Genomic DNA, 20,708 nt, shown 5'->3' with positions numbered 1-20,708 from the left:
GGTGGGGAGTACCTGTCCGTAGCCAAGAGGGAAGTTACAAGAGGGAAGAAATTCATGTGGGTAGAGGTGGGGATTACCTGTCAGTAGCCAAGAGGGAAGTGATGAAATGTTCTAAAGCTGGATTAGGGTAATGATTGTAGGGCACTGTAGATATGCTAAAAAAATAAAAAACTCCCTAAACTGTACATTTCAATGGGTGACTTTTATGGTATAGAAATTATGCCTACAAGGTTGTTTAAAAATGCAGCCTGAGGCCTGAATTTAAAAGAAAAAAAACACAACAGTGGTTCTTGAAATTTTTCATTTTCATTATCTAATTTCCACATGTGACAAGGGAGAAATGAAAGTTATCACCTCAACATTATTTTCAAGTCACTTCTAAGAGACCCAGGCTATTGTTAGTCCCCTTGGAGCAAACAGGCCTAAGGTCTTCACTTGTTTTTTTTTCCCCCTTTGCAATATACCTCAAGACTAAAAAGGAGAGGAAATCTACATTCATTCGCATTGCACATTCATAACACCAGCTCTCTGAATACAACACACACACACACACACACACACACCACTGAACGGCGTGATGTTTCTGCCAATATCCTTGCTTTGTCTGACCTAGACTAGGCAGGAAGGCCCAGAGAAGACTAGGGTGAAACATTTTTAGTCTCCCTTCTTTTACACCATGATTTTTGTGGGACTGAGTGAAGGTGGTTGGCGTGGGATTGGGGCACTAATCCAAAGACAGGCTTATGTCACATTGGGCATGACGCGTGCTGCATTCTCAGCTCCCCGGGGCCACCTCCTGGTAGATGACATCATTGTCAGCATCCTGGTCCCCCTCCAGCCTTGTGCTCCATGCCAGGGACCCCATACAGTGCTACCTCTTGATACAAATTAAAGATTGCAATTGCCAACAAAAAAATTTGTAAGTACTAAATACAAATTCTTCTTTTGGGCTGTAAGAATAAGGAATTCAAATAGTTTTGAAATGGGTGTTTCCCAGGTTTTTACAAAAATGGCTTTGGGTCTGCTGCACTTAGTCTATTCCCCAGTGTTTTAGTTTAGAATAACAGGCAGTTCTTGTGCCATTTGTGGAGCAAATCTTGTGAAATCTGGTATCCAGCCTTCCTTTGTTTCGCTCTGTCCTTAGAAATGCTTGCTTTTGTAAGCTTCCTTCAAGTCCTATGACCTCACCTATTCATGAGAAAGTGTGCTGGAACATTCCGAGCATTTTATCTCCAGCTGGCTGGTCACTGATGTGAAGGTGAGAGAAGGTCCTGTGGAAAGCCCTCTGAGTGATTAAGGGTTGCCCGGTGCTGGACCTCTGGCCGTGTCCCTGGGTGGCTCTGCCTCTTGGCCTGACTGTGATCAGAGGGCCCCATTTTCAGCAGTCCTGACCTTTCTTGGTGGCGAAGAAACTGACTGCTTATTCAGGTATCTGGAAACAAAATATACCTGCCCTTTCGGATCTTCCTGGGGGAACCAACATTATAGCCATGGGGAAATCCTGGTGCAGAGTAAAGCAATTCTGTTTTCATTCCCATTTAAGCTGTTGTGAAATGTTAATCACCCGATTAAATTCGTATACAGGTAATATGTAGCTATGGTATGTTCTCTTCAACCGCGTCTGGGTTGAAATGCCAATGTTGAGTGTAAAAGCTCGGGGTAAAATTGCAGGAAACAGGAACACAATTGAGAATGTCCACCAAACCTGAATTCCTAATGTAGGAATTCCTAACACAGGACCTCATAATGAAGATGGGCTGTGAATTTACTTGGTTTGCTATTTTTCACTGCTGTGATATAGCTGAGCTAACTACCGGGAGACCTAAGCCTATTTATCAGTACATTGAGGTAGAAAGGAAAAGAGATCTAATATTTTTTTCAAGCACCAATTATATGCTAGGCCCTGTACCGGGTGCTTGATAAAGGTGCTCTCATGCCATCTTCACTACAACTCTGAGGTAGATTTTCATGTCCCCATTACTGTTATTCAGATTAATGAACTAAGGTTGACAGGAGTCAAGCAATTTGCCTCTAGAGGTGGGGTGGGTGGATTTGAACTCACGTTTACCTGACTCTAAAGCTCATGTTCTTTTATACCGTCTTGTGGAGAACCATGAATACCCCACTAAGAGATGATTTTGCATAATTCTTATATTGAGGCTGTTTCCCAGTTAATCCATGAACCCAGAAATGAAAACACCAAATCTATCTGAAGTAGGATGGAGGGAGAGGAAATGGTTGTATCAGTCGGATTCCTCGTTATTCTCCAGGGTAGATCAGATGGCTGTGGGATTTCAGAATGGCTGGATACAATTTACCCTGAGAAGAGTATCTGATTGTGCTGTGTTTCCTTCTGACTCCATCTCTGTTGTTAAGTAAGGGGGAGGCTGAGTGTATGTACTGATAGATGCCTTGGATAGTTACTTCTAGTGATTCTACTCCCAGGCTCCTACTCCTGCTCAGAGACCTAGAAAACGGCTTGATTTCCAGTTTCCAGTAAGTCTGCAGAATGTGACTGCTGGGAGAACATCCCCGATATGCCCTTCCTGATCCTGACCCCCGTGCCTGGTCAGCCGTGTATCACAGGAAGCTTTGGTCTCGGCCCAGAAGGACCAAACCTCCTTTAAATTTTTACAGGTAGGAAATGCTAAGTGTTTATGGGTATAGAAATAGGCCTTTATCATTTCTGTAATTTTTTGAAGCATGTACCCTACTAGGTGCTTTCCATGCCAAAGGAATAAGGATATAAGGTGCCTGACCTCAAAGAGCTTGAATATAATTCTACTGTGGCATGCTTTAAAAGTAGGAAATACTAAATTGAAGCAAAGAAAGAAGTAATTTCCCACAAATTATAAGATATGTGGGAAAATATGGGATACTTTAAAAATAAATCCATATAAAAAATAAATCCACATAAAAAAATAGAGTGGTTGAGTACTAGATTATGATAAGGAGAGACAATTTGTCATCGATTGAAACTTGGACTGAATATAAGCAAATAATTCTCTGTGGGCCTTAATTTCATTATGTAAGTGAGGATATTGGTGCTCTCTTTACGTGATAAAGGGACTTTTAAACAGAGGCACTACTGTCTATACAACCTGCATGACTATACTAGTTATGTTAGGATCCCCTGGGAAATAAAGCAGCAGGATTTAATAAATTGTAATGTCTTTGTTACTCAAGTATACTCTATAATGTTGTAGTTTTCAGAGTTTTTAGAAGTTAGGAAAGTAAAAACCAAAACGTTAACCATGAATAATATGTTTTATATATGTTATATATATGCATTATATATATATATATATATATATATATATATATAGTGTGTGTGTGTGTGTGTGTCTATATATCTATATCTATATCTATATCTATATCTATATCTATATCTATATCTATATATATCTGCAATGTTTTCTAGCACAATGCCAAAGAAGTAAAAAATAAATTCACTTTTAGAGAATGTTTGGGTCTCAGGGATAAGAAAATCTCAGAGGAGACAAAAATCACTTCATGTAACTTAATGATATGATCTAAATGAAATAATAGATAATATAAATACAGTGTGTCTGCCTAACACACAGTGGAGTCATAAAGTTTTAAAAGTTTCCTTCCCTGATCATAATATTTTTCCTATTCTTTCTCATTTTCTGATGGTTTCTATTCCTTTTGACATTTTGAGAGTTGATGTCAGTGTAGAGAATGTTATTTCCTAGATTTATAGCAATTTTTGGTTGACAAAGTGCTCTGAGATCCATATTACTTTAATCCTCTCATCAACTCTGCTTAAATTGCCATGTATCGGGGCTCCTGGGTGGCTCAGTCGGTTAAGCATCTGACTTCAGCTCAGGTCATGATCTCACTGTGAGTTCGAGCCCCATGTCGGGCTCTGTGCTGACAGCTCCACTTTGGATTCTGTGTCTCCCTCACTTTCTGCCCCTCCCACACCCATGGTCTGTCTCTCTTGCTTTCAAAAATAAAACATTAAAAAAAAGTTTAAACAAATTGCCATGTATCATCATGCCTGTTTTACAGGCAGGAAAACCAAGGCTGAGTCAAACAACTGATTCCAGTCATACAATGAGTAATGGTTGGAAGTCCAGCTTCCTGGATTCAGTTCTAAAACTCTGTACCTATAGTTCTAAAACTCTCTACCTCCTTGGTGCATATTCATGACGCTTCACTAAGCAAACATAGTGAACAGCTAGTATAACTAGTTTTTTGTCAAATTCTTCCTATGGTGTTTAGAAACCTGGAAGTAATGTAACTTAAAAATAGCATACATTTCTCTAAAATAAGGTTTTATTCTTTAAAAAAAGGTTCTATATACAGAATGGGAAAAATGCCTAAGATCATCTCTTTTCTTTCTCTTCATGATTTAAAGTGTCTACAATGAAATAATTCCTACTTGACAAAACTCAAAGGATATTCAAAACACTGGAAGTGAACAGAGAAATCTAACAATACCAGAGGCTAAGAAGCAGCCTTAGAATGCCCAATTTTAAAACTGTTGTGGTCCTAGGAGTAAACAGCTCCTAATGGGAAGATACAAGGGGCAGTAGGCCAGCTTCAGGCACAAGCCTAATCAAGACGTATGGACCACGACCAAGGTAGACTGAGTGAAGTCAAAATATTCCCAGCTCATTAACATCTAAGAGTTTTCTCCGTAAGGAAGAATGCTTGCTTCTACTTGATTCCAATAGAAGCAAGAGATGCAAGGAACACCCGTGTTTGGAATGTGATATAGAAGCTGGAATATTTTGGCCCAATGTACCCAATTTCATCCAAGTAAATGTACGCAAAAACAGTATGTGCTATAGGTGGTGCCTCATACAAAAATGGCTGGCTTCTAAACTTCTTGCATTAATTTCTTTGAGATTTCGAGCCTATTTCCCATAGAAACAATCTGACATAACCTAGTTATGGTCCCAAGTCAGGCTACTGCAGAATGCCTAATTAGTACTACACAAAATATACCTAAAGTTTTAAAAGTATTGGCCTGAGTTCTGGATCTGAAAATCAGCGATGATAGACAAGATAATGAAGAAAGAGACAAAAAATATTTTGCCCTTCATCACCCTTCTCATCATAGCCACATTATGAAAGAGGAGACTCACTGCTCTCAAGTTATCCTTGCTCTTCTTAACTACAATAACCTGCCCAAATATATTCTTCAAGAATAATCCACACTATAAAAGTATCTACTGCTCATCTCCCTCAATCATAACTTTCTTACTTGTCTCTAGAAGGTGTTAAGAAAGTCATCTGAGTAACTCACAATAAAGTGTCAATGGATGATTTGTCCGTTCATTTATAGACACAACACATTCACATACACGGCCAAACACATGGGCACATGCAATTGTATTATCTGTTATCTGGGCATCATTTTCGAAGCCAAAAATATGAGAGACATTAAAAGGGCAAGGTTTCTGCTCCCATGAAGCCTATATTTCAGTGAGGAGAGGTAGACAATAACATTCAAAAATAAACCAAAACATCCAGAAGGTAATAAAGACTCTATGGAAAAAGGGTGATATAACACAAATGAACTGTTTGAACCACTTCACATTGTGTGGTTAGGAAAGGTCTCTTCGAGGAAGTGACATTTAGGATGAACTATAATTGAAGACAAAGAACCAGTCTTGGGTAAATGGAGGGGAAGAGCATTTTCGACAGCTAGTGCAACCTTGAGAAAGGAACAAACTTGATGTGTGGAGGACAATAAAAAGGCCAGTGGGGCTGAAGAACAAGGAGGAAAACAATGGAAAGACAGGCAAGGGCCAAGTCACATAGGGCTTTCTTTGTTAGCCAGGAGGATACTTTTGAAGTTTATCTTCAGTGAAGTAGGAAGCCCTTGGAAGATGGTAAGCAGAAATGCGGTCTGATTGCCATCTTAAAACAATCCCTAGAAGAAGCATGGAGACAAGAAGCTACTGTAGGAGTCAGAGAGAATGGCCTGTCTGGACTTGGTTATAGAGAACTAAGTGGTCCCATCATGATGTACCATAGTGGTAAGATCTGCAGGACCTAAGGATGGCTTGACTGTGGGGACAAGGAAAAAGAAATCAAGGACACTGGGTAGATGATGATACTGTTTTCCTGAAAAAAGGCAAGATCTGGAAGGAATAGGTTTGGTTGAAGGATAAGGCAGCTGGGAAGTGGAAATAAAGCCGTTCCACTCTGCACATGGTGATTTGGAGCCCCAACTTCCACATCCAGCATCAATATAGGGAGGGCAGTTGGCATATGAATCTAGAACTCAGGAAGGTGGAGACTGGAGAAACATGTTTGGTAATCATTGGCACGTTGGCGGCATTTAAGCCATGGAGACTGGTGTGATGGGCCCAGATGGGGAAGGGGGAACTGGAGACTAGACTCTGCCTATGCCACCATTTAGAGGTGGGAGAAGACTATTCAGGAAGCCCCTCTTCTCTGGAAAAGAAGGCTCTTGCTCTGCTAGCAGGTGTGAGTCCTTAAGGTCATCTCGGCATACCTAATGTTGAGGGGGAGTGCAGACCCTCAGGGGTCCTCCTCTGCCAATAGGCTAGAGTGAGTATTTGATACCAGAGGCATGAGGGAGCCGTTTTTTCCCCCCATAGAGGTTGAAAAATATAAAAATATAAAAAAAAAACCAACTTTGAGATATTTAAATATTTAATCCTGCTTAGGGCAGGCCATCCCAAGCTGAGAGTTCAAGGGTCTCACCACAAAGAGGCAAACAGCCCATCGAACGCTAGCCGGGAACCCTTCTGCTTTAGGAAAAGTGTCAAGACATCAACCTAGAGAAAAAGCGGGGTCTCAGGACCAGTGCCGATTAATGGTACACTTTAGGTGAAAAGAACTAGTCTCTCCTTTATTCTTCTACCTGTACCAACTGGGCTTTGTCATCTGGGAACAATAGCATCTTTTTTTTTTTTTTTTTTTTGAGGAGTCAGAAGCTATAATAAGGCATTCTCTGAATCATCAGGGTTGAAGAATCAAGTCAGAAATATTATGTTTGCTCAGCATCTCGTTCAATTTGCACAGCTTTTTTTGGGGGGGTGTCTGTTTATATAAATATGATGAGATTACCTGTGAATATATTGTGTGGGGAGCATGCTGCGCAGCTAATATTGCAGCAAATTACAGGAATTCTCCAGGTAGCAGAGCGAAGGAATCTGTTTTCCGATGGGAAGAATTTTTGGCGGTGAAGGAAAACCGTTCTGACAGCTAATGATTCTGTTGGATTCTCCCCAACAGGCTTTCTTACCTCTTGATGCCCCTACCTGGGTTCTGAGCTGGTTTTAAGTGGCAGAACAATGACCCCTCCAAACACTGAGGTTTAGTGTCATCCACATTTCATGTTCCAGAAAAAAAAAAAAACCTTAATGATATGGTATGGCTGCCACACTTTTCAAGAGTTTAAAACAAGAGAGGCACACAAGCACGTTGGAAGACTGGTATATAGGGAAAGGAGCCAGTTTTGAGGTATTGAAATGAGGAGCTGGGAGATTTTTTAAAAATGTAAATATTTAGAAACAAGGATTTGACTTAGTAAAATCGTTTCTTCTGATCCTTTTGAAAACAGGAGATGCATTTGGTAGGACCACCGGCTGCGTTTCCAGAGAGGTAAGCTGATTTTGAGTAATGCTGACGAGAGACCTAAGTTTTGCTTTCGTTATCCTAATTTGCAATATTCTCCTCGAGGGTTAAACCCAGGGCCAACAGTGCATGCTAACCTGAGCACCAGCCTTAGGGAGAGTAGATTCCAAAGCATAGTTTCCTATAGTAACCTGAGATAGAGCAACGGATAGCCGTTATATTTTGTTCCTTTTGGTACAGTTGTTCTCCAAACAGAACAACTTGCAATAAAGAATATTTTAAGGTTCTCCTCCTGCTTGCTAAATTTCTGGTTATTTTCTGGAAAAAATTCAAAGTAAAGATCAAAATGGAAACTGCTAGAAACAGCTGGGGTTGAGAGGGTGTCTGCTTCCCGCCCCCCCACCCCCCCACCCCCCACCCCCGAGGATCAGCTGTCAAATGGAAGACTGCATAGTCCTGCTCCATGGCAGGAGTGAAAGTACCCCCTAGATCCTCTGGAGCCTCCATCATCTCAGTTGGACACCGGAACTACACCGGACCCCTTGATCAGGACTCCCAAATGGTCAATCAGTTGGATGATCCCATGTGTAATATAGCTCACCAGTATAAATCTGGACAGTTTATTCCCGGTTACTCAAAGATGAATTGTCCAAACTTACACTGGTCAGACCGTCCTCAGCCATTCATAAATAACTAATTAACAAAAGCTGCTGTTTTAATCAAATTCCTTCTATGTTTCAAATGTTTTAGTAGATGCATAATTTATAGGTATCTTCTCCAGTCCATACCATAATTCTGCAAGTTATATAGGACTCTCCCAATTTTACAAATGAAGGCTCAGAGACTTGTCCACAGTCACTGAGATGATAAATGTCGGAGTGCAGAAGAACAGCTAGTAACTTCCAGTGAGGAGATAAATACATGATTTAAGCCGTACTTGTTTTCAGACTCAAAACCAAAAGCCAGGGTTAGCCGTATATCTGCCATGATGTCAACTAGTGCTGGGGGCTGGATCCAGAACTTCAGTTACAGTAGGCTCTGATGTGCACCAGAATCACCTGTGAACTTAAAACACACATTGTCTGGGCCTGTCCTCCAGATCTCCTGACTCCTCAGGTTGATGGTAGGTTCAGGGTATTTGCATTGTTTTAAACAGGCTCCCAGGTAATTTTGATGCTCACCAAAGTTTGAAAATTACTGCTGTCAATGTCAAGTTTGGGAGGAGGGTTTCTTAGAAGTCTGAGCAAATATAATGAACTACAGTTGTAGGTGGGAAGAAAAATTCAGCTTATAAGGAATGCACGAAGGGACATCCACGAAATGTGTAGCTGCCCTGCTCGCTTTGGCCAGAATTACTTTTTCCCTGTCCTGCTCAATGTTGACTTTTTTTGTAAACTTATTCCCATTAACATTTGGGTCAAGAGAATATTGTATCAGGTTTTCAGTAGGTATTTATCTCAGGTATCCAACCATACAGTTTCATGGAAATTATCCAAACATTAGTAAATATCTAAAAGACAAATTTTGTGCTTGAAGATGATCCTGTAATTTCGTGTTTTTAAAAGTGCTAATTGTAATGGGAAGCTGATCTATCGATCTATCCATCAAACCAATGTGCTCTCTCCACGCAGGCCAGGCAGTCCCTCTGGGAATGCTTTCCTGTCACCATGATGATTACTGGCCAGCGTTCTAACCTTGAAAACTGCCATGACAGTTTTCTGGCAGTGACATTATTTATATCTCTGGGCTCTTGTCTTTCATAAGCCTGGTTTGTTAGCACAGTCCTTGAAATTGTGAGAAAGAAAAGGTCAGGAAGGCACATGGGCTTCCACGTCTGGGGGAAATCATATACGAATGCATTCTCTACCTGGTACCGAAGTTCCAAGTGCGACGAACACTACCGCAGTCACAGAATCTTTCAGGCCAATGGTGCATCCGAAGTGGGAAGCCAGGTCTCCAATGAAAGCTGTCAGTATGCCGATCATGAGGATGGAGACAATGAAACAGGCCCAGCCGTTCCAGTATTCTGTAGGGGGGACGAAGGCGAAGAGGACCTTCCAGAACACAGTCAGGAAATGCATCACATAATCGAAACAGGAGGGTAGCTTCTCCTCCCCACATTCATCGTCGTCGTCATCTTCCCCTGGAGACAGGAATGAAGCACATTTCATCACAACCTGCACTGATTGGGCTCTTCCTCTCTTCAACTGCCTCCTTCCTAGGCCTGAGTAACCAGGAGGTCATTAGTGAGGTGACTGAAGCTTAGGGTTTTCCAAGAGCCAATCATAATTAGTCAATTAATTATTAAACTGACATACCCCCTCACTGTGGTTCACTGGTCACTGGCAAATACTTAAGCCCCACCCAGTTCTGGTTATACTCAATCAACACACCCTTTCTACTGTCCTATCACCTTCAGAGAAATGAAAAGGATTTCTTCCAACAGACTGGGAAGCCCTGTGCCAGGCTCAGAAAGAAGCTTCTTTTGATGCAGGGTAACTACGACAGAGCCCTTTGGCCAAAGTTCTTTCCTTCCAGCTTGAAGGCTGGCTCTGGAGATCTATGGTGAAATAATCACCTACAGGACAGTGTTCAAACAAGGCCCTCAATCACAGCTCTGGGCCCTACACATTTCTTCAGCTTTATCTCTTGCAACTACTTCAAACTCAAACTTAATCCTAGCCAAATGGAATCATCTGCATTTGTTTTCAAACCATATGTACTTTCTCCAACTTTTGTCCTTTAGAACTAAATGTGTTTGGCATGTCCTAATCCCTCCCTTCCTACCCTTCCCCACTCATCCCTTAAAACTCACTTCCTTTGTGAAACCTCTGATGGCCCCCTTGCCCTCCAGCCCGTACTTCCAACCCCCCCCCCCCCCACCCCGACACTTGTGACACTAGATCAAGGTTCTCAAACTGTGGTCCCTCAGCCAGCAATATCAGCATCACCAGAGAACTTGTTAGAAAAGCAAATTCCTGGCCCCGCAAAATCAGAAACTAGAGGACTGGGGGTGGAGTGGAAGGGGGGTGGCATAGGCGATTTTGATGCACACTCAACAAGCAGTCTGTCTCCAGACTGTCCATTCACTTTCTTTTCCAGTTGACTGTGAGCCTGTCGAGGGCAGGAGTTTGTTCATTTTTGTGTCCCTAGTGTTTGGTCCCATCTCCAGCATCTGTGATAAGCTGGCTAAGGGCTTGTTAAATGAAGTAATGCATGCATGAATTTCCACTGACTTTATATAACTACTTAATTACATAATATATACACACACTGCACAATTCTGCCAATTACATCCTACAATCGGTGCATAAAGAAATGCACCAAGCTTATTATTTAAAGGAACCAGAAAATCAATAATAGCATTCTAAAATAGGCTTCTTCTAGAATGGGATACAGTTCTCATTCACATGTTTGAAAATTAGGATACTGAATGTCAACTCTTCTTGAAGTGGTGGCCAATATAATTTCATGTGTTTTGTGCCATTTTGGGAAGAACTCCTTGAGGATTTTGTTCATCCCCAACCGCCACAAATCTTGTCACCAAAGATCCCCCTTTGTCCAACTAATGCAGTTGGCAGCAGCAGGTGAGGCTGTCAGACTTCCCATCTGACTGTGTGACCAGAGACTACCAGAAAGGAGCAAATGCGTGTGCACTCTGTGAGGCACTCCGGTGGTGAAGCCATCTGGTGCAGATCATTACTGGGAAAACCCTTACAGCAGAGGAGCTTTGAGGGAAAAGGGTGTCTCACAAAACACGAGAAGAAGAAAGTCTCCATTTGTCACCTGTCACCTCACAGAAGAGAGACGAGGCAATGGCTTGCTCTCTCTTCGATGAGCACATGCTTATCATGCAAACAACCTTTGGGGATCTGTGGAGAAAACAGACTCCCCTTGGAGGCTTTGGACCATCTCCAACAAAGTGTTGGGAGGAAGCTCCCAGCAGATGAATGGAATCACCTTTGGAGACTAGGTGGGTAGGGAACTCAAGTCAACCAGCGGGTGGTAAAATGTGTGACTAACTAGAGTGAGAAAGCATTATTAACCATGTTAAAGTCACTGAAGGAGGCCCTTGGACTAGGGTGGCTCTAATGCTTTGGTAATCTACGTAAGCAAATCAAAACCTAAACCAGATCAATTTCCATAAATGCAGTCTTGTCTGAGAAAACAATTTTAGAGCAACCAATCACAGGTGGCCACCTGGGCTTTACCAAATAAGGCAACCACTTAAGCGACAGCCAATCAAGTACTTTCCTTGCTCTGCTTCCTCCTCTGCTGTATAAAGGCCTTTCTCCTAGCTCCTATTGGCTGAGTGCCCCTAAACCACTTTGGGTTAGCCCTGCCTGATTCCAATACATATTTGCTCCAATAAACTCTTGACATTTTTAATGTGCCTCAGTTTATCTTTTAACACCCATCTCCTTCAGTGCCATGTTGTACACTGATTACATATTTGTAACATCTTGCCTGAAAGGAGATGATTTTAAATAAAAGCACATGTTATGGGCTGAATTATCTCCCCCAGATTTTTAAGGTGAAGCCCTAAGCTCAGAGTGTGACTGTATTTGGAAATAGGGCCTTTAAGAGATGGCTAAGTTAAAATGAGGCTGTTAGGGTGCCCTCATCTAATCTAATCAGACTGGTATCCTTTTAAGAGGAGGATATTGGGACATACACCAGGGATGCATGCGAATAAAGATGACCATGTGAAGGCACAGCAAGAAGGCAGTCCTTCTCCCCAGTCAAGGAGAGAAGCCCCAGGAGAAACCAAACCCACCAACACTTTGGTCTTGGACATTTATCTTCCAGAACTGTGAGAAAAGAAATTTCTGTTGTTTAAGCTACCCAGGCTGTGGTCTTTTGTTACAGCAGCCCTGGCAAACTAATACAGTCCCTTCGGAAGCCTCCTGGGTCATGACACTGATATTTAAGGACAACCACTCAGTGTTTCTATTACCCACTCCTTTCTTATTTGCTTATCCATTTCTTCTTTTTTCCCTCTAACTTTTCTTCTCATTTCCCTTTCACCCTATGCTTTGGGTCCAGAAGAACTCACTGTGAGAGCAGCTGTTGTTAGGGCTTATTGGAGAGAAAGAGGAAGAAGAGAATCCTGTTAATTTCTCCAACTCCTCTTCTTCCCAACTCCCCATCCCAAAGATGGGAGAGTTGCAAAAATACCCCACGGAAGCTCAGGAAAAACACTGGAGTTTCTGGTTATATTTATTTTGTATATGATCCTCTATATTTTTGGACAGTTTGTAATTTCATAGGATATATGATTAAAGCAGTTTGGAAAACATGGATTTTATTTATAGAAACATTATTCTGCCTCTAATTCTACAAAATTACTTAATTTGGGGTGTCTAAGACTCATTATGAAGAAAAAGCAAATAGTGAAGCTTCTCTGAAGAAATGACACTTGTAAATCGAGAGTAGACATTATATTTGTCTTCAGGATGGCAATAATAACACCTTTCCCATGAGGGATGTGCAGGGGAGTAATTAGATCATCTCTTCAAAGTGAGGATATTTCAAGATAATGATTATCATGGTAGTTATCATTATTTTCCCACACTTGGGATTGTACTGCGTTTCCTTGCCATTATTTAATTGATTAGTCAACATGCTGGGTCCTAAGGTTACTTTCTAGGCTTTTAGAAACAAAATTGAGTCTTGTCCTCTGGAATTATCTTCATGATGTATAAGTGTGCAATGCAAAATAAGTGTGTGCATGTATGAGAGAGAGGGACAGAGAGATAAATTTCCTTCTGTAGGTCTCCAGCATTACAAGGTATCTGAAATATATATATACACACACACATATATATATATATGTGTGTGTGTGTATACACATATATGTATTTATACACATATATACATATATAAAACATACACGTATATTATATGTATATAAAACGTGTGTGTGTGTGTGTGTGTATATATATATATATATATATATATATATTTTTTTTTTTTTTTTTTTTTTTTTTTAAGAGCGAGAACATGAGCAAGGAGCAGAGAGAGGGAGAGAGAGAATCCCAAAGAGGATCTGCACTGTATGGAGCCCAATGCGGGACTTGAACCCATGAACTCTGAGATCATGACCTGAACCAAAGTCAGACGCTTAACCAACTGAGCCACCCAGGCACCCTGGTGTCTGAAATATTTTAACACATAAATCTGGAATGGGAGGGCCCATCTGTTTTATTGCATTTCTAAGTAGAAGTGCCTTCCCGTCCTTCTTCCTGGGATCACACTGCTCTTTATAAATTTTAATCTCCAACTCAGATGCCTAAATATTAAAAATGACCACTAACTTCCATGTATGAAGCACAATTACCCTGTCTTGGAGAAGAAAAAATACGATGTTTGTCCATCACCACCAGGACTGAGAAGTTTGTTTCCTGCAAAGAGCAGTGGAACATTAAAAAACAAAAAAACACCTGGAACATCTTTTCTGTGATGGCAAAAGTGATAGCAATGCTCCAGTTCTGTGTGTTTGCCAGCTTAGGCTTACTGGAGGCTACATAATTCTTTCAAGTCCTTCCTCTGCATTAACAAAGAAACAGGCAGTTTGGTGGGTTCCCTTTTATAGGATCCCAAGCAAAGGATCTTCTTATGTTAGAATCCTCCTTTTCAGCTTTATGGATTCCACTAATGGAAAGATAACAAGCTATATTCGATTAATCCTTCCCATGGCCCTTCAAATGATTTCCTTGAGACCTGCTGGACTTCCTAAATATCGCTACAAAAATAGCCAAATCATTAAAACCACAGAGAAGAGAGCATCAGTTCAACTACTGACATAACAGAACTTGAACTGACCCTGCTCTGGAACATGGGAACAAGGTAGCATTAGCATGATTGATCATGATAGAGTATCCTCACCTTGGGACCTGCAGATAACTTAGCATCTAATGTAGACCAGGTGTTAGAGTGCATCCCTCCCGAGGTACCCAGGATTTGGCCTCGGTAAGGGCTTTATCAACCAGAAAAAGAGGTCACTGGGGTATAGGGGACACTTAGGTCAGAAGACTTAAGACAATTTCTAATTCTCATAGCTTCTTTGGGAGCAAGACTTGACCTTCCTGAGCCTCAGTTCCTCATCAGTCAAATGAGTTTCTTAACTCCCACATTACAGATCTGTGGTAAGGACTGGAAGAGGAAATGTTAAAATCTTTTGTGAAACTGTGAACCTCTTTACAGACAGATGTCTATGTTCCTTCTCTATTGCTAGTCAGAAGGAAGGTAGTAAATCAATATGATCTGAGGATCCTGATTTCACAGAATCTATATTCTGTTTCAGTGAGTCATTATCACCACAGCTTTCCCAAGTTGCTTGAGTGTAAGAAAAGAAAAACGGAGAGAACATGATAGTGTCTACTAAGGCACTAAACTTTTTCACATATCTGATCTTATTTAATCCTTACAATAATGCTACAAGGTAAATGTCATTAATCCTGTTGTACATACAAAAACCCTGAAGTTCACAGGGTTTAAGTGATTTTCTAAAATAATCACACAGTTGGTAAGTGGCTGATTTGGGATTTGATCTAACAGCCCAGGAAACATTTTACTACAGGTGATGTCTTTTTGAAGCAAGTTGAGAAGTATAGCATCTATTACATATTGATTCAAAGTTTGAATCTGAGAATACTTCTAATGCTTAGTGCTGTATAAATACAATGTTGCCTTTTTTAGGAATTTGAAAACATTGATGTACCCTGTTTGTATCGTAATTTATATGGTTTCTTTCCTAGATCTGATACATTTTTGGGTCAGGTCAGCTGTATGATCTTTCCCAAGACCTTGGGGACCAACTAAACATAGAAAACAATAAATAAAGGGAGGGCATCATGGTTATGACCATTTTAAAATTTCTACTTGAGTGTAGCCAGTTCTTATTTCCATTTCTAGTTGTCAAAGGTCAACCATGTAGTTCTGAATCAAACACCCTGCCTACATCTGGCTCTTCTCTCTAGAATTTGGGAAACTGGCCTATGTTGTCACATAGGGGACATGTGTGCTGTTGTCACATAGGGGACAGTTTGGGGAATGTGTGCTGCTATTAATCTGAGGAAGGGTCTTTCAATTACTTCTAGGTATTTACCTATCATTAGTCTATTTTTCTTTTGCAAGAGTATCCTCCAATTAAGGGAATATGAGAATGACCAGATGCTTTTCAGCAGTATGACAGAGTGGATTTAGGATGACATCTGCCAATTGCACCGCCATCCTTATGACCTGAGCCCTGCATACATTACTCCACAGCCCCATGTAATATAGAAACCAATAACTGTGAAGCTTGATCACCCTACGGTGGTTTTCTATATTCAACACACATTGTTTTGAGCCTAAGTTCTTTATGAAATTTTATTCCTTTTTTTCCAAGTGGGATTGATTTGATTTGGTGTCTATCTAGTCTCTGAGCACAAAGATTTGTTGCCTTCAAACCAATGAACAGGCTCATTTGATTGAGCTTTCTCCTCTGTAGCTATCACTTTTTTTTTGCAACATGATACACAGGAATTACCAAAAAGAAGTTCAGTTGTAGATTTCCATTTTTCTTTGCTTTCAAAGGTTCTGACAGAATCGTAAAGCGTTAAGACAAAAGAAGCCTTAGCAATCTGTGAAATCAACCCTCCCCATTTTAAGAGGAAAAACTACAAGTGGATTTGAAAATTTTTTGTTCTCTTGCTTTCCTGTATCTCTCTCTCCTCTATTTCTCCCCCCATTTGATACATAAGGTTTTGAGTTAAACCCAGTAGCTTTTACTGTCTTGCTCACTCAGGGACCTAAAAACTTTTCTCTCCATTCCCTCCTCTTTCCCCCCCCCCCTCAATTTTAATGTTTATTCATTTTTGAGAGACATAACATGAGCAGGGGAGGGGAGGGTCAGAGAGAGAGGGAGACACAGAATCCGAAGCAGGCTCCAGGCTCTGAGCTATTAGCACAGAGCCCAACGCAGGGCTCGAACTCATGAACCATGAGATCATGATCTGAGACAAAGTCGGACGCTTAACCAAGTGAACCACCCAGGCGCCCCTCCATTTCCCCCTTTAAGTGTTTGTATGTTATTTCTAGTAAGAAAACATTTATTCGTCTCTTTCCATTCTTAACAGTTTCTATATGCCACTAAATTCAGTGACCCAAAGATTCATTCCCAAACAAGAACTTGTCTCTTGTTCTGGATTTTGAAGAAGTGCTATAAACATTTTCCTATAACGTAATGGCTAGGAAGTATTTACTTTATGTATATTCTCTGATGACAAGTAGAAGATATCAGCAATTTTTCCACTAAGTACACTGCAGGATAACTCCTTACTAAAAGAAATCTCAAAACACAATTTACTCAGATTACTAGATCTGTGCATTGTCAAAGCACTGAGGAAAAAAATGCAGACATTTGCTTTTATCAAATGAAACATGTGAATATTAGAAAATACCTGGACTTAAAGCATTGAGAGGGTTTCAGAGCTTTCTCAGGTCAATTTTCTGCCTAAGATGAATTCCTTTAAAATCTGTCTACCAAATGGTCAACTGTGCCGCACTTGAGAGTCTTAGCTACTGGACAGCTCATGATCCCACAGTCCAAGGTTTAGCGGGCTCTGGGTTAGGTTCTGTTCATTTGCCCAGGTCCCATAGGCTCTCAGGCCATATGGAATAGGTCCATCTTGCTCCATATGCCATTCCTTCAGGTAATTGAAGCTGGATACTCTCATATCGACCTCAGTCTTTGCTCCAGGTTCCTTTGGCAAGCTGGCCATGCTCCTCTGAGCACTAAGTCCTTCTCCTGTTTTAGAATACAGTACGTGGAGCTGAGTGTAACTTCAAGAGGCACCTAACTCACCTGCACTGGGGGAAGGTCTCTTACCTTTCGCATCCTGGACGCCATTCACTTTCATTAATGTACACACTGGGCTTTTGGTAGCCACCTCAAATACTGTCCTACATAGAACTTACTCATACCCGTATGTCAACAACTTACTCTTTCAGTGCCATTTCTAGGTCATGACTCCCATTTCCCATACTAGTATAACTGATTTGGGGGGACTAAAACTATACAATGTTTTACCTGTCCTTATTATGCTCTTTAAGAGACATAATTCCTTGCTGTCTGTTCAGTCCACTAAAAATATTATTAGAATACCTGTACTTTTTATTAGAATACCAGGTATTAGGATACCTGTACTTTTGACATCACGCCAGCTCTTTCTAAGAACTTTCCTTCTTGAAGCTTTCTTCAAAATGTATTTGGATTGTGAAAAAGTCCCTGGGAAGCTCATTGTCCTTCGGGAGAGTGCGAGGCTTGCTGTTCATCTCTAGTCTGCCTTAGTCCCTGCAGGCAAAGGCCTGAGAGCAAGCCTAGGGGAGAGAAGTCCATCTTCACAAACTAGTGGGGATTTGAATTAGCGTGGAGACTCGATGTCTAGAATACAGTGTGCCTGCACACCCACATCTAAGTGCACTCCTAGAGACTTGACTGCTCTCTAGTTTTTATTCTGTGTCCCTCAATAAGTAAATGCATTGGATATCAACACCACTGTGCATGAAGTTTGAGTTCAAGATTGCTATAGATTTGTAACTTGGACCTCTGGCCTGTTCTGAGATGGAGAGGACACCTACATAGACCTTGTTAATCATCCCCCAACCCCCAATTCCAAGCCAGAGACAGCTATGGGCGATTCTGCCCCATAGGATCAGTGCTAATTTCAGCCCATGCTTGGGGGGTTAGGGTCATGTGATGTGTGACAGTGCTGGAAGGGACACAAGGCAACTCAATCCCTGTGAATCTTTTCAACCTTGTCTGGAATAAATGAACCCCTGGGTGAAAGAACAGAATCCCTACCAGCTTAGGCCATCATGGACCTTATTAGGACAGTTGGCTCAAGAAGTATCTCCCGTGTCAGAAGTATTTCTCAGCAGATGTGGCCAGTGTCAAAATGAAAAGCGATCCACTAAGGAGTTGCTCGTTCCAAGTAAGTCTGAATATTAGCAAAACGAACCAGTTTAAAGCTGAAAACGGACTGTGTAGCTTCACCCCCTTTCTCTTTGTAAAGAGTTCCTTAATGTGAGCTGAGTGTTCCTAATGATTGTAGCTTGACATAATTAGTCATGCAATTATGCCCCAAGCTTTGTCTTTGCAAAATAACTCCAAGTCAGGCTAAATATCTTGAAACTCAGTGTACTCTTACCCTTTATTGACTGTAGGATGAACAGAGTTCCAGGCTTCTGCAGTAGAGAAGCACATTCCCTATAGACTTGAGCACCTACGAAATAAACCTTCAACAAGCGGAATTGATACTCGGCAAGTGTGGATGCCTCCTGCTAGTTTAGATGGTTTAGTTACAGTGGGTGGATTGTGAGCACACCAGGTTCTAAGACTGGCCTGAGGGCTCTGATAACACTTTGTAAATATCAGCAGCTGAGTCTGAATTACCCTCCTAGAGTGTAAAAGTTGAGCTTTGGAGGAACTCTGGGCAGCAATAACCCTGTGATTTTCAACAAACAGCTCGATGTTATGTCCTAGGAAAATGCTGAAATTTATGTAAAGGTAGACATGTACCAAAGCCGGCCTCACATGCAGAGCAGCATAAAGACTGGATTCTCTTAAGATACTGCTGTGATCAAGCTAGGAGTTCAGGTTCACTTACTGAGTGCGTACTCTCATGCACACGGGTAAACAGATACATCCCATCTAATCTTCGTCCTTGTAGCAATCTGGTCAAGGAGGTATTATTTTCTCCATTTTAAAGGTGAAACCAAACCTCGAAGAGTTTAAGTGACTTGGTTATGAAATCTGAACCTCTTTCCACCACTTCACTGAGATTAACTTGACCCAATGTTTCCAGTGGAAAAAATTCTCTGTGGTTTGTCCAGCAGAAATCCAACCTGATAAAATCTAAGCTTATTAAAATATTCTCCTTAAATACTCCTAAAAATACTCTCCTTAAAATAACCCTCTGCATACATCATGTATAAAATACTGAATGCTCTTTTGGGGAATGGATGGATGGCCCTAGTTTCTTCTTCTGCAAGAGTCTGATTTTCCTTTCATCTTAGGGAAAATCCTCTACTGGTGGTTTATATTGGCCCTGTTGAGAAGTGGGAACCTTTTCATTCTGGTGGCAAACTCTCTCTGCATAGCAAACAGAAGGAATCCAGCTCTTCAGGAGCTCTTGCCCACCCCTACCCCCAGCACCCCCTGCCCCCTGCCTGCCTTCCTGGTCTCAAGATCACTCGATGAAACTTTGTTCTTTTTGTTTGTTTGTTTTTTAATTTTTTAATGTTTATTTATTTTTGAGACACAGAGATAGAGCACAAGTGGGGAATGGGCAGAGAGAGAGGGAGACACAGAATCCGAAGCAGGCTCCAGGCTCTGAGTTGTTAGTACAGAGCCTGACGGGGGGCTCAAACTCACTAACCGTGAGATCATGACCTGAGCCGAAGTCAGACGCTTAACCGACTGAGCCACCCAGGCACCCCAGTGAGATTTTGTTCTGATCTCGAGGTTTGTGAGTTGATTTGCTGGCAAGGTGGCGATGTACACTTAGTATCTAAAATTAGAATCATGGCTTTGGTTCACACAATACAAAATGATTGCAATTACTTAGCACCCCTCATCTGCTTGCCCGTGTTTCCTTCTCTCTGTTGTGATTTTCAGTGAGGCCCCAGTAAATAGGCCTGCCGCTGACAACAAAGGGACTTCATGAAGTGATTTACATGTTCTCGGGCACAGATTCTCCATGTGCTTCAGTTTCCACTCCTGGAAATTGAGGATAGCTATTACTAATTTAATCCTTAGTGATGAGAGAGCATAAGGCAAGTTGAGGGCAAAGCACAAGCTAGCACGCCCCCCTCCCCAGGGGCTGTCCAAGAACAAAGGAAAGGGGAAAACAAATGGTTAAAGATCACAGGCAAGACTTCAGTCTCCATCAGTTTACAAATACATTAGTAAATTATAAGCAAAAGGCAATCTTATCAATAACCTAATCTCCAGAAACCTGTAGACTCAGTTTCCAGGAGCCGCCAAAATCACCCCTCCATAATGATATGGGGAACAGAGGGAAGAAGGAAATTGCAGGTAAAATTAAATTTCCTTATAACCTGCAGCCCATTGACAA

The 20,708-nt window shown here is 41.3% G+C and overlaps 1 protein-coding gene across 3 annotated transcripts in view; it reads right to left on the bottom strand.

Annotated features, from left to right (window-relative positions):
* SLC8A1 (solute carrier family 8 member A1) overlaps positions 1-20,708 on the bottom strand; it is a 327,815-nt gene that overhangs the window by 16,811 nt on the left and 290,296 nt on the right. For all 3 annotated transcript variants that reach the window (XM_047853023.1, XM_047853024.1, XM_047853025.1), the window contains one exon: positions 9,452-9,727. In XM_047853023.1, the coding sequence (XP_047708979.1) occupies positions 9,452-9,727 (276 nt within the window). The remainder of the gene's footprint in view (positions 1-9,451; positions 9,728-20,708) is intronic.

Source organism: Prionailurus viverrinus, chromosome A3 (genome assembly GCF_022837055.1).
Source record: "Prionailurus viverrinus isolate Anna chromosome A3, UM_Priviv_1.0, whole genome shotgun sequence".
Taxonomy (NCBI): Eukaryota; Metazoa; Chordata; class Mammalia; order Carnivora; family Felidae; genus Prionailurus; species Prionailurus viverrinus.
Note: the sequence above shows the minus strand (reverse complement) of the source record. Positions and strands in the feature narration are given on the sequence as shown.